Genomic DNA, 13,411 nt, shown 5'->3' with positions numbered 1-13,411 from the left:
TGCTCTTCTTTAGAACTTCTTTATTCTTTTGCATTCTTGCTTTTAACCATTAGTCTTGAATCAACTATACTCTTCCTATTTATTTATTTAGCTATTATTAAACATTTTTCATAAGACATAAGTTAAGTTTAAAATTTTTAGAAACCCAATTCACCCAACCTCTTGGGTTGCATAGCTGGGCAACAATGGGAGGTGGAGATTGTAAAATAATGGCCGCATATATACAAAAAAAAGTAAAATAGTTGCCTCCATTTGATTATTGGAACAGTTTTGTCACAAGAAAATGACCTATTATCTGACTATAGATCCTATCACAATATTTTTTGTAATCAAATATCTATAGACAATGCAGTTATTATACAGTTGTTATCCTTTTCTTAATTATCGCAACATAAAATGGATATGAAAATATTATGTTACTTTTAGAATCTTCATGATAATAAAATATAAAGGTTAATGTAACAACTGATACATATACTGAAATATGTATTGGCAAACTCGAGTGAATATTAGGCTAACTTTTGGCCTTTTTCTTCCGAGAAATTTATTCTTTATATTTTATGAGATTTTTTTTTTGTTTTGATTTAACACCTATCCTTTTGTGTGTCTTTGTATACATGGTAGTGCCAATTTTAAGGTTAGATTGGCAATTGACAAACGTGCAAGAAAATAAAATGTTGAGGGTGGTCGTATAGTACATAGCTACTGCATGCCCGAGAAAGTATAAAACTAATTCCTTCTCCTCCTCAATTCAAAAATAATTGGATATTTTTAAAAAAGCAATCAATTATGGAAATACAATCAAATAATTTTTTTTTTTTTTTTTTTTTTTTTTTGCGGGGTTGGTGGGTTTTGTGGGGGGGAGGTGGGGGGTGTGGTGGGGGTGGGAAACCAACATATAGAATTAAATTTGGAGGAGAGATAGTGAGATACACCCACTGAGCTTTACCGGTCGGCCTGTTGATTTTTTTTTTTTTAAAAAAAACCTAAAACATTATACTTATTTTTTTAAACTTCAAATAGATGAATTGTGTTTTGTCATAAAATTATTAATAAATGATACTATCTTTAGACAACATAACTCCCTTTTGACAAGGTCTTGTCAGCTCACCCCATGAACTAACTGGCATGGTAGCGCTACATGCAATCTCTAGTGAAGCTTGCTGCAAAAGCTGCATGCAATCTCTAAGAAAACTTGCCGCAAAAGCTGCTGCAACGTATGGGATCGTAAAACCCATATCCGGACAATTGTCGGCTTGACTCGGCATGGGCATTCAAAGCATCTCTTTCTCGCTCACATGGGCCAGCATAAAGCATCTGTGAACCACTACTACAATAAACAAACATATCCAAAATAGTCGGCCATTATAAGATTCGATTCGATAGCTGCTCGCAAGGAATCGAGTCATCCACCTGGCATTCCCTTCTGCGAATTGGCATCTCGATCGGGGAAAGAAAAAATTAGCATCTTTCCGAAAAGAAAGTCCACCATCCATCCATCCATCATTCCCAGTACACTTCCTGCGTCTTTTACGCATTGACCTGCGGTCAGCCACCATCCAGGCATCAAATTATCTGCTAGAATGGGGTATTGTTCTGCCCCTACCGGAATCGGGCCCTGTATAAATTTACCGGCCAAGCCCTGGAAGCGTTTCGAGGCGAACAGAGATCTCGCGGAGCGGAGGCTCAAATTCACCCAACAAATTCAGACGAGATGGTTAGCCTGTCGTGTCTCTCTCTTGCTAGCGAGAGGACCGGTGAATTGTGCTGGTCTGATTCTTAACACGGAATTTTTCCTGATGTTGATGTCATCTGTTTTTGTCTGCAGCCCCTCTGTGGTGGTCTTGATAACAATGGCAGATATGGCTTGGGTGCCGGTTTCCACAACCTTAACGGTTACGACGGACATGGTTGGCCTTGCGGCGGCAACGCTGGCGCCATCTACTACCCTGGCGCATCGGGCGGCGGCAACGTCGGCGGCATCTATGGCGAGGGCAACGTAATCATCATTAATAACTACAGCTGCGGCAATTTAGACAGCCCAGTTAGACGGATGAGCCGTCCTTGCTTCGATGAGGATGAGGAGGAGGAGGAAGAAGAGGATGGGAATGATGAAGATGAGGACGAGGAGGAGGAAGATGATGAGTATTGACCAAACTTCATTCCCCTGTATCATGCATGTCAGGTGATGATCTGGGTTCAGGTTGTATCTTTTGCACAGCATAATAAATAATGATTGATCTTCGTCTTCCTCCTCGACCTTAACCATTGAATCATATTTTGCACAGCTTGCAAAGCATGCTGAATCTTTTCCATCCATCCACAGCCCAAATTATGAAGCTGACGTCCTACTTTGATAGCTGTGCAAAATATAATCCGTAAAGATCAATCATTCTTTCATGCGAAAGATACAAACTAAACCCATCATAGTTAGCCTGGTAACGGCATATTTTTTTCAGAATTTTGATACATACTCTAAAGCCATTTTTCATACCATTACTATTATTGTGGTGTAGTATAGAGAGGGCATCTTTAGTTTTACATTGATTGTGAATTAAGGAGTATGATTTATATAGATTGGAATCTTCTTTCTCCCATAAGATACCTTTTAAAGAATAAAATCGTGAGGTCCTGTGCGACTATATCAGAGATCAAAATGGATAATACCTCATGTATGCGGGTGCAGAGGTATAAACCAACCATCCGAGCTATCCGATCTCTTGACTCATGACCGCAATATTGGCACCGTTTGTGAGAATGCCTTCTGCCCACACATATTCTCTCTTGACTAGAGGGTTGTGTTGCAGTACAAAGAGAGCATCTTTAGTCCTACATCGATAATGAGTCAAGAGAGAGTATGGCTTATATAGATTGGAACCTTCTCTTTTCTGTAAGGTGCTTTTTAATGGACAAAATTGTGAGGCCCTGTATAATAGTGTCAGAGATCAAAATGAACAATGTCTCATGTATACGGATACGGAGGCATAAGCTAACCATTCGAACTATCTGACCTCTTGATCCATGACGGGCACGGAGACATAAGCCAACGATCTGAGCTATCCGACTCCTTGATCTATGATCGCAACAACTACTATTGCTGATTTAAGATTGACTCAATGATTTATCCATTGGCAATCAATTTTGAACAATCATTTGCATGACAAATGTGGTAAATAATTTGAACCATATAGACGACTTGAAAGTGAAAAGTATAGCTTAGTACAGTAAATAATTCAAAATTCAGGAGTTTTTTAGAAATTACTTCTCCCCAGTTTATCTTCGGCATTGTCGCCCTCAAGGCGGTTTGCGGCCACTGCCTAATTGAGCCCAAGGCATGCTGGAGGAGCTTATTGTAGTGGACCGTATGTAGAAGCAATCGAGCTCTAGGAAATGGGCTGATGTGGTGGATCTATAGCTGGATTATTCTCGGCAAGGGACTCCACTTCTTATTTTATAGACTCGGATGGACAAGGGTATCTTTTTCACAATAGGTTGGATTCGCCTACATTTTTTCTTTTTTTTTTGCTAAATGTCCTATCACTGTTGGATGAAATGCCCTAGAATCCGTTAGATGTTTGAATCTCATATGGAGAATTGTGAGGACGGTGGACATCCAAATATACACCTGCATTACCATCCCTAGTGGAGAGTATAGGTTTGGTTTGCCTATATAGTCTTTTCTGCTAGATGCCAAACCATTGTTTCGTGAAATGCTTTTTAGAATCTATTGAATGATAGCTTTAACTCTCTCTGCTGCTTTTCTAAACAATTATATTTATATCAATTTTGGATGGATAACTGGAATGGGTTGAAGTGATTTATATAGGATCCGGCTTGGCCAAGCAAATGTTAGGTCTCGTCTCATGTATCACATTTAGCCTTATGAAGATATGATGTAGATTTGGTATGGTCGAGCTACAACTCTACAAACAGATATGACGTAGATTTGGCTATGCTTATTTGCTACTTATTCTGTATTTTGTTTCTACTTTGAGCAGGAGAAGTGCAAGAGAGAGCTTCAGAACTCTTGAACGTGTATGCATGCAACTTCAAACAACAACACTCAAACAAACTTGGAAATGAGTCTTCCTTCTATGACTTGTTCGACCAAGCCAAGGCAGCTTAATAATTTTGACATTGAGACTCAGTGTGTTTATGATATCCTTATGGCTGCATTTTGATTTCCATGTCATGTGAACTTGGTCGTGCATCAGGTATCTATCGAAAATATGGCAATTGTAATTATATGAACATCCATATGATAAAGTTCAGCAAATAAATACTTGATATGCATCTTTTGGAGTGACATGACGTTGAAAATGATCCTGGTGCTGTCCACTCATGTGAAATGGCATTTTTCTTAAGGTTAGAAACCATTAGTTGCTGATGGATAGCTGGTCGACATAGGCCCACATCGGTTGATAGGACAGAGCTAGTTCCAACTTGACTACTAGGAACACTGGTTCGAACTAAGCAAGATTAATCCAAAACATAGATGTTGCCTATCACTGGGTTTTCTAATTGTGTCAACTATGGCCAACGTAAGTGCTGATTTTACAGAGAGAAGTTGAAATAGAAAGATGATAATTGAAGTGACCAATCACTGGGTTAAAAGATTCTGCTAATGATTCAAATAAATCCAGAACAGAGCCAATCCCTGCAATAAATTACCGGTGTATTTGATCATAGCATGGTCATACAAGTCTACTATTTGTCTTTGTTTTGGTGATCATGGATACCTTTGCTTTACCAGGCGAAGCTAAACATTCAACATCCATCCAACCTTGAGAGTTCGAGATATATACAAACATATATCATGATAATAGTAAGCAAACCATTATAGAAAATATATTAAAAAGAAAAGGAAAAGAGATACTTTTAGATGAAGAGATACCATTGTAGAAAAATTACAATTTTCTGTCAAACCTTAATCCTAGTCTTAGCTCAAATCCTTGACAATTAGATGAGGTGCGTAACCTAGAGAAAGAGGTAATGGTGGCCTTATTTTCAAAGCAAGAGGAGAGAAGCAACACGATGTCCTTTATGGCGAGGGCTTGGGGATGGTGATGGTGGTGGAGGGACTGGATTTATTGGAGACTGGGCAATCACAAGAGGCAATTGCAAAGGTGGAATAACTACTACAAATAAACTAATATTATTGATTGGGTTGGGAGAGACTAGAGATCAGGAGTTGGAGGAGAAAGGAATTGAGATCAGTGAGGAGAGGTACTATTGGATTGTTCATTTCTCCTTTTGATTTTATACTTCTCTAGATAACATAATTTGGTATGTTATGATCATTTCATTTATTTGCCAGCTAGCTTTTTCGAATTTGACATGTTTTTATTTTATTGAAAAGGGAGGCATCGAATTTGACATGTTACCGTATTATTTATAATTCCCACATACGAACTGCTCCCGTCGTGGATTATATTTGTTGCCTTTGCTGAAAATAAATGCATCTCATTATGTAAATAGCAAGCATAAAATATATTATGCAGAGTTTCTACTTGAAGCATGTTTTCCCAAATAAGCTTGGATAGAAAAAATGGAAATCTTTATAGACGTACGCTAGAAAATTTTTTTAAGATTGAAATTTAGATTTCACTTTCTTTGCATGATTCAATCATGTTTTCAGTATATATATATCAAAAATTAATCAAGATGAACTTCACTTTCTTTGCATGTTCCAATGTTTTCAGTATCAAAAATTAATCAAGAGATAGGATCACAGTAGAGCAAAAATTTGTTCCTGTTGTTGATATGTTGGCCATGGTGGGAGTCTTAAAGCTAGCTAGTTGAAAGTCTTAACTGCATCAAATTAAGATGGCTCTTCATCAAAAAAAAAAAAAAAACAAATTAAGATGGCTCGGCTCGTATCAGGTGCCCATAGTCGATAGAGATAGTGCTAAAAGAGCACCGCGCGCACGCAGAGAAGGAAAAGAGAGAGAGAGAGAGAGAGAGAGAGAGAGAGAGATAAATCAGTTAAATCAGCCCAATGTTCTACAAGAAATTAGTATTTCCATTTTGTATGGTAGGAATCTTCTAATGCTGCAAAAGCGCACCTTGATCTCTCTGTTTTTTTTTTTTTAATAAAAGATTCAACACCATCTAAATTTGCTGTGTCAGGTAGTTTTTTTTTTCAGTGACCGATAAAGCCTGGTAAAAAACAAAAGAGAAATAAAAAGAGACCGAGAATTTTGAAGCACTCGATAGATTAAAACCAGAAACAAAAAAGCAAAACGAAGAAAGAGGGGAATCGCAGAAAGGCTGAGGCCAGAGAGAGAGAGAGAGAGAGATTTTGGAGAAAAGGATTCTGTTATGAGTTTTTCTCTTGTTCTTCTTGTGGCAAAAGTTGGAGCGGAGGGGTATGTAGAGTTGAAGTAGGGGGAAAAAGTTACTGGGAACCGAAATGAATGACATAGGCCTCAACTCCATTTCCTGCATGGAGAGTGGAGACCCCTATCTATATTCAGGTTCTGTATTGATGCTCTAGAAGTAAGAAGCACGGGCCTCAGGTGGAGTTGACGTTGGGGCAAAAGTTGGCTTGCCTTGCTCCTCACGAGTAGGTTTCCTAATTACTATAAACCGGCCAAGCCCCCCCGGAAACAACTCGGTCGGAGACAAGAAACACCAGACCAACTCGGAAAATATGGTCAGCCCCACCTTCTCGATTCAGATCTATATATATCTGCAAGTTTTTGATCGATCCATTAATGAGCTTGCATGTGTCATGTTAATTATTTGGCAGGGGAACCGGCATGGTGGCATGATCGGTGGCGTCTTCGGGCCGGAGGAGGAAGGCGGCGGCAGGGTCGGCCGCATCTATAGACCTGGTGAGCATGGCGGTGGCAACGTGGGCGCCATCTACAGACCCGGCGCCAGAGGTGGCGGTAACGTGGGCGCCATCTACGGACCTGGCTCTAGCGGCGGGGGCAACGTCGGCGCCATCTATGGAAGTGGGCCGGGCACGGGAGACGGCGGGCAGCGTGGCGGATGTTTCCGGTGGTTCGACACCTTGTTTGAGAGGTGACCGGACATTGGCAAATCTGCCACTTACGAGATCCATCCTGCATCCATTATATCATACAAAACACACACACACACACACACACATATATATACATATGTATACATGTATGCTACTGATCAGCCTGGTGGAAAAAATTACTGTCCTGAATATAGGGGCTCCTTGACGCAGCAGCCAGACTAACATATGTACCAGGGGATGTTCACTTTTGAAATATGAAACTCTGATCCTACAATGTTAATTATGTTATTGTTGTTTTTCTTTTTTTTTTCGATAAAAAAATATAAAGTACCATCAAATATTCGAGAAAGAAGAAAAGTAGGCTATTGATTGATAGCTGCTCCATCTCCCGTGCGTATGCAAAGTTTGGCCCGCGGTCGGCCGGTAATCTATATGCGGAGTATTATTACATAATTGCTGCTTTGTTGTGCATTAAGAATTTTAAAATTCTGCACTAACAAATACTTAGGATGTAAAACTAGCCACTCCACCACCTTATCCTTCAATTTTAATAGATTTCCAAGTCATGCTTGGATAAAAAGGCAATCCACCTTGGAACTTCTCTTGCATTGCAAGCCTGTGAAATGTTGCATCAGACTTGCATGCATGATTTGCTGCACCTTCGATGAAGCTCTGTACGGTGAAATTAATTTCTCATGGAGTGACTAAACTTCTTTTCTTTAATTTGATCTTGGCCGAGTGGAGTGTTATAGGGAGGAATAATAGGTGCATGACAATAGGATCAAGATCGTCAAAAATCAATTTGGACATACCATCAAGAGCTAACAGATCAGATGTCGTTTCCAGACATCGTATCCAGACCGTTAAGATATGCTCCATTCGACAGTCAGTCACTGATATTTAATTACAGTCCGATATTTATCATGCCTCGAATCCGAATTACGCTGTTGGAAATAAAGATCGGTTCTGTTGGGATGCCACCTCATGCCGTTGGAAATCAACTTTAAACAGACGTGTGGAGGGGGGGATGTCATTTTAAAAGCTACAACTCTACTACGAAATGGTTTTGGGCAGCTCTACCGACTTCAATGGAGTTGTGTGTTCATTTAGAGACTATTTAAAGCATTGTAGTTGATGTTGTACAGCAACTCAAGTTGCATTGAACGTAAGTTGGAATGATTTACAAGAAAGTTCGCTTCTTGTATTTGAAGGACAGATTCGAAAAGGGGGACTTCTCTGACAAATTATTCCCTCGAACATGCTGGTGAATATAAAGTCGGAGCACCTGATGTTCGTGGAGATAAAGATGGTCTAGATGAAGAGGTTGGCATTGGAACCGGCTCCATCCGCCAAGGCTCCTCTTTTATGCCGATTGAACCTAGCTCAACTCACAGTGGTTCAGTCTGGACGTGGAAACCAAATCATTTAAAATGAAATGGAATCATCGCTAGATTATATCATATCTCATGCAAACATGCTTTGTGGCCCCTGTTCGATCCCGCAAAAGAAAAAATCCTCAGACCCACCAATACTTGCCTCGCATTATGGCATCAATTACCATGACCTGCAGAAACCCTGTCGTATCATGCATGGCGGCAGAGGGAACTTGTGCGCACCGAACCAAAAAAGAAAAAAGAGAAGGCACTCGTGATCGCATTGCTTTTCTTTGAATCTTACTGCTTTGTCTTCGCTGTCGCAAGTGGCGTTCGGCATCAGTCCCTTGCTTTGTTTTCATTTAGAGACTATTTAGAGCATTGTAGTTGATGTTGTACAGCAACTCAAGTTGCATTGAACGTAAGTTGGAATGATTTACAAGAAAGTTCGCTTCTTGTATTTGAAGGACAGATTCGAAAAGGGGGACTTCTCTGACAAATTATTCCCTCGAACATCTTGCTGGTGAATATAAAGTCGGAGCACCTGATGTTCGTGGAGATAAAGATGGTCTAGATGAAGAGGTTGGCATTGGAACCGGCTCCATCCGCCAAGGCTCCTCTTTTATGCCGATTGAACCTAGCTCAACTCACAGTGGTTCAGTCTGGACGTGGAAACCAAATCATTTAAAATGAAACGGAATCATCGCTAGATTATATCATATCTCATGCAAACATGCTTTGTGGCCCCCGTTCGATCCCGCAAAAGAAAAAATCCTCAGACCCACCAATACTTGCCTCGCATTATGGCATCAATTACCATGACCTGCAGAAACCCTGTCGTATCATGCATGGCGGCAGAGGGAACTTGTGCGCACCGAACCAAAAAAGAAAAAAGAGAAGGCACTCGTGATCGCATTGCTTTTCTTTGAATCTTACTGCTTTGTCTTCGCTGTCGCAAGTGGCGTTCGGCATCAGTCCCTTGCTTTGTTTTCATTTAGAGACTATTTAGAGCATTGTAGTTGATGTTGTACAGCAACTCAAGTTGCATTGAACGTAAGTTGGAATGATTTACAAGAAAGTTCGCTTCTTGTATTTGAAGGACAGATTCGAAAAGGGGGACTTCTCTGACAAATTATTCCCTCGAACATCTTGCTGGTGAATATAAAGTCGGAGCACCTGATGTTCGTGGAGATAAAGATGGTCTAGATGAAGAGGTTGGCATTGGAACCGGCTCCATCCGCCAAGGCTCCTCTTTTATGCCGATTGAACCTAGCTCAACTCACAGTGGTTCAGTCTGGACGTGGAAACCAAATCATTTAAAATGAAACGGAATCATCGCTAGATTATATCATATCTCATGCAAACATGCTTTGTGGCCCCCGTTCGATCCCGCAAAAAAAAAAATTCTCAGACCCATCAATACTTGCCTCGCATTATGGCATCAATTATCCTGACCTGCAGAAACCCTGTCGTATCATGCATGGCGGCAGAGGGAACTTGTGCGCACCGAACCAAAAAAGAAAAAAGAGAAGGCACTCGTGATCGCATTGCTTTTCTTTGAATCTTATTGCTTTGTCTTCGCTGTCGCAAGTGGCGTTCGGCATCAGTCCCTTGCTTTAAAGAGCGTGATTCGCGTAGTCCCACCAGCAAGCATGGATAAATTAACAGGCTAAGCCGGCAAGCAACTTCATAGCGATTCCTTTGGGAGGCGGAAATTTCCCACCAACTCGAGAAAGAAAAAAAAGCAAATGGTTAGCTAGCCCGTCATCCTTCCTATTGATACCCATCTGCCAGTCCTCGATCAGTGTACTGTTCCTTATCCTCTCATATTTATTTCGTCGAGCAGGGGAACCAGCAAGGCGACACGGCTACCGCTGGAGCCGGCAGCGACGGCGGCGGCGGCGGCGGCGGCGGTGGCGGAGTTCCTGACAGTGGCGGAGTTCCTGACATCGACGAGTGGGACGAGGGAGGCGGCAGCAGCATCTACAGATCCGGTGCTAGAGGAAGCCGCTATCTCGGCGCCAACCATGGACCGGCCCTGGACGACGGCGGGGGCAACGTTGGTGCCATCTATGGATCCGGCGCGGGAGGCGGAGGCAACGTGGGGAGCATCTACGGAGACGTCGAGGGGAGGGACAGCAACGTCGTCGGCATCCGCGGGCTCAGAGAAGGCGGCAACTACAGAGCCGGCGGGAGCCTTCGTGGAAATATAGGAGCCATCTACGCATCTGGTGCGAGGAGCACAGGCGGCAACATTGATGAAATATTCTTACCCGGCCGAGGAAGCGGTGAAAGATTCTTATCCGGCCGAGGAAGCGGTGAAAGATCCTTACCCGGCCGAGGAAGCGGCGGCACAGGCGGCAACATTGATGAAATATTCTTACCCGGCCGAGGAAGCGGTGAAAGATCCTTACCCGGCCGAGGAAGCGGCGGCACAGGCGGCAACATTGATGAAATATTCTTACCCGGCCGAGGAAGCGGTGAAAGATCCTTACCCGGCCGAGGAAGCGGCGGCACAGGCGGCAACATTGATGAAATATTCTTACCCGGCCGAGGAAGCGGTGAAAGATCCTTACCCGGCCGAGGAAGCGGCGGCACAGGCGGCAACATTGATGAAATATTCTTACCCGGCCGAGGAAGCGGTGAAAGATCCTTACCCGGCCGAGGAAGCTGCGGCACAGGCGGCAACATTGATGAAATATTCTTACCCGGCCGAGGAAGCGGTGAAAGATCCTTACCCGGCCGAGGAAGCGGCGGCACAGGCGGCAACATTGATGAAATATTCTTACCCGACCGAGGAAGCGGTGAAAGATCCTTACCCGGCCGAGGAAGCGGCGGCACAGGCGGCAACATTGATGAAATATTCTTACCCGGCCGAGGAAGCGGTGAAAGATCCTTACCCGGCCGAGGAAGCGGCGGCACAGGCGGCAACATTGATGAAATATTCTTACCCGGCCGAGGAAGCGGTGAAAGATCCTTACCCGGCCGAGGAAGCGGCGGCACAGGCGGCAACATTGATGAAATATTCTTACCCGGCCGAGGAAGCGGTGAAAGATCCTTACCCGGCCGAGGAAGCGGCGGCACAGGCGGCAACATTGATGAAATATTCTTACCCGGCCGAGGAAGCGGTGAAAGATCCTTACCCGGCCGAGGAAGCGGCGGCACAGGCGGCAACATTGATGAAATATTCTTACCCGGCCGAGGAAGCGGTGAAAGATCCTTACCCGGCCGAGGAAGCTGCGGCACAGGCGGCAACATTGATGAAATATTCTTACCCGGCCGAGGAAGCGGTGAAAGATCCTTACCCGGCCGAGGAAGCGGCGGCACAGGCGGCAACATTGATGAAATATTCTTACCCGACCGAGGAAGCGGTGAAAGATCCTTACCCGGCCGAGGAAGCTGCGGCACAGGCGGCAACATTGATGAAATATTCTTACCCGGCCGAGGAAGCGGCGGCACCGGCGGCAACATTGATGTAAGAATTGGCACCGGCGGCAACATTGATGAAATATTCTTACCCGGCCGAGGAAGCTGCGGCACCGACGGCGGTAGCTGGCGTGCCGTGTGAGGTGACCGGAGACGAAGACGTCTTTGCAAAACTAGCAATTCTGACCACCATCCGTATTTGCTTCAGATGTATATGGATCATTGCCGGACTGCTTCTCGCGTATATATGCCAATGCGTACTTTTATCCTTGCTTGATCGAATAAATGAAAGATATTCTCTCGCGCTGCTTCCCCCTTCCTTCCTCTTGATTTTTTATTTTTTATTTTTTTCTTTTGGATGGGATGGAGGCAAATATACATCCATAATGCTGATTTTCATTCCGTCTCTTCTCTTTCCGCTGAAATAAGAACTCTTGCGCTGAGAGGAGTACAATTCTCTCATTTTTAGTTTGTTGCTAGATTTTTTAAGTTTTCATTTTTACTTTTGATTTTGATTTTATATATATATATATATCAATCAATTAATAATTATCCCTCACCAAGGACATCTCAATTCAAATAAGTGGTATACGAGAAAAGTTTTTTTTTTTTTTTTGTTTGATGAATGCCATACGAGAAAAGCAGCAGCACGATAGCAACACATAAATAGCACCTAAACTGTACCTATGGCTACGAGAAAATAAAGGAGTGTGATCACAGTTAATTGGACAAAAGGAGGTTTCAATTTTATTTTTTTTTTAACTCTCAACTCGACCAACCTCCAAGTAAAACTGGTAAAATATGATCCGATTCGTCAATCCGATCCATGTTCAATCCACCATAAATAAATTTGGATTGAGACTAAACAAGTTTGGGTTATAAACGAGTCGACCCATTTAGCACATTTAATAATTAGATCGAATTTGGATTTTAGATATCTGATTCATTTAATTCGTTTAATTCATTTAATATTCAGATCGGATTGAGCCAAATAACCTATTTAACCTATTTCTGATTCATTTAATATAATTTATTTAATCTATTTAACCTATTTAAAATCCGTTTAACCTATTTAAAATCTGTTTAACCTATTTCTGATCCATTTAATTTGACCTGTTTAACTTGTTTAATCCGTTTAATCTAATTTGAATTATTTAATAAATGAGTTAAATGGATCAGATTAGATTATCTGTTTAATAAACAGATCGGATTCATATTTGAATTTTTGACCTGTTTAACAAACAGATCGGATTTGAGTTGATGATTTTCTGACCCGATCCGTATAGATCTGACCCATTTATAATCCAATCTGACCTGATCGCTACTCTTATCTCCAAGGCTTTCTCGTTGGAATAACTAATTTCCAACTTCCAGCGGGCCTCATGTTGTCTTAAGAAATGGCCTTAGACTTTCTCTTTTTTTCTTTTTTTTTTTTTTTTGATAAGAATGGCCTTGGACATCCTCACCACATCTTGGTAGCTGGACAACGTCATGGTTGCTAACCCCAACCTTCTCTAGCCACCACCAATCACAATGGATTCTTCAACATTAATTGGTGCCATGGCCATGAATTATGAGTAATGCTGTGTCCTTGACTACACCGAGAAGCTCATTGATGTTT

General features: G+C 42.2%; 1 protein-coding gene across 4 annotated transcripts; it reads left to right on the top strand.

Moving 5' to 3' along the window:
* The first annotated feature begins 1,232 nt into the window (after positions 1–1,232).
* On the top strand, positions 1,233–7,274 carry LOC140851723 (uncharacterized). Of its 4 annotated transcripts, XR_012134464.1 has the most exons (5): positions 1,233–1,717; positions 1,829–3,491; positions 3,827–3,904; positions 3,999–6,655; positions 6,752–7,274. XR_012134464.1 is itself a non-coding variant. In XM_073243792.1 (4 exons), the coding sequence occupies exons 1-3, from the start codon at positions 1,715–1,717 to the stop codon at positions 3,876–3,878; spliced, it is 372 nt and encodes a 123-aa protein (XP_073099893.1). In that variant the 5' UTR covers positions 1,477–1,714; the 3' UTR covers positions 3,879–3,904; positions 3,999–4,306. The 4 variants fall into 4 exon arrangements, 3 of the variants coding, with proteins under 3 accessions (XP_073099893.1, XP_073099892.1, XP_073099891.1); XM_073243792.1 differs by lacking the exon at positions 6,752–7,274 and having other exon boundaries at positions 1,477–1,717; positions 1,829–2,145; positions 3,999–4,306; XM_073243791.1 differs by lacking the exon at positions 6,752–7,274 and having other exon boundaries at positions 1,477–1,717; positions 1,829–2,145; positions 3,815–3,904; positions 3,999–4,306.
* Positions 7,275–13,411: the final 6,137 nt, after the last annotated feature.

The sequence above is a fragment of the Elaeis guineensis genome, chromosome 9 (genome assembly GCF_000442705.2).
Source record: "Elaeis guineensis isolate ETL-2024a chromosome 9, EG11, whole genome shotgun sequence".
Lineage (NCBI taxonomy): Eukaryota > Viridiplantae > Streptophyta > Magnoliopsida > Arecales > Arecaceae > Elaeis > Elaeis guineensis.
Note: the sequence above shows the minus strand (reverse complement) of the source record. Positions and strands in the feature narration are given on the sequence as shown.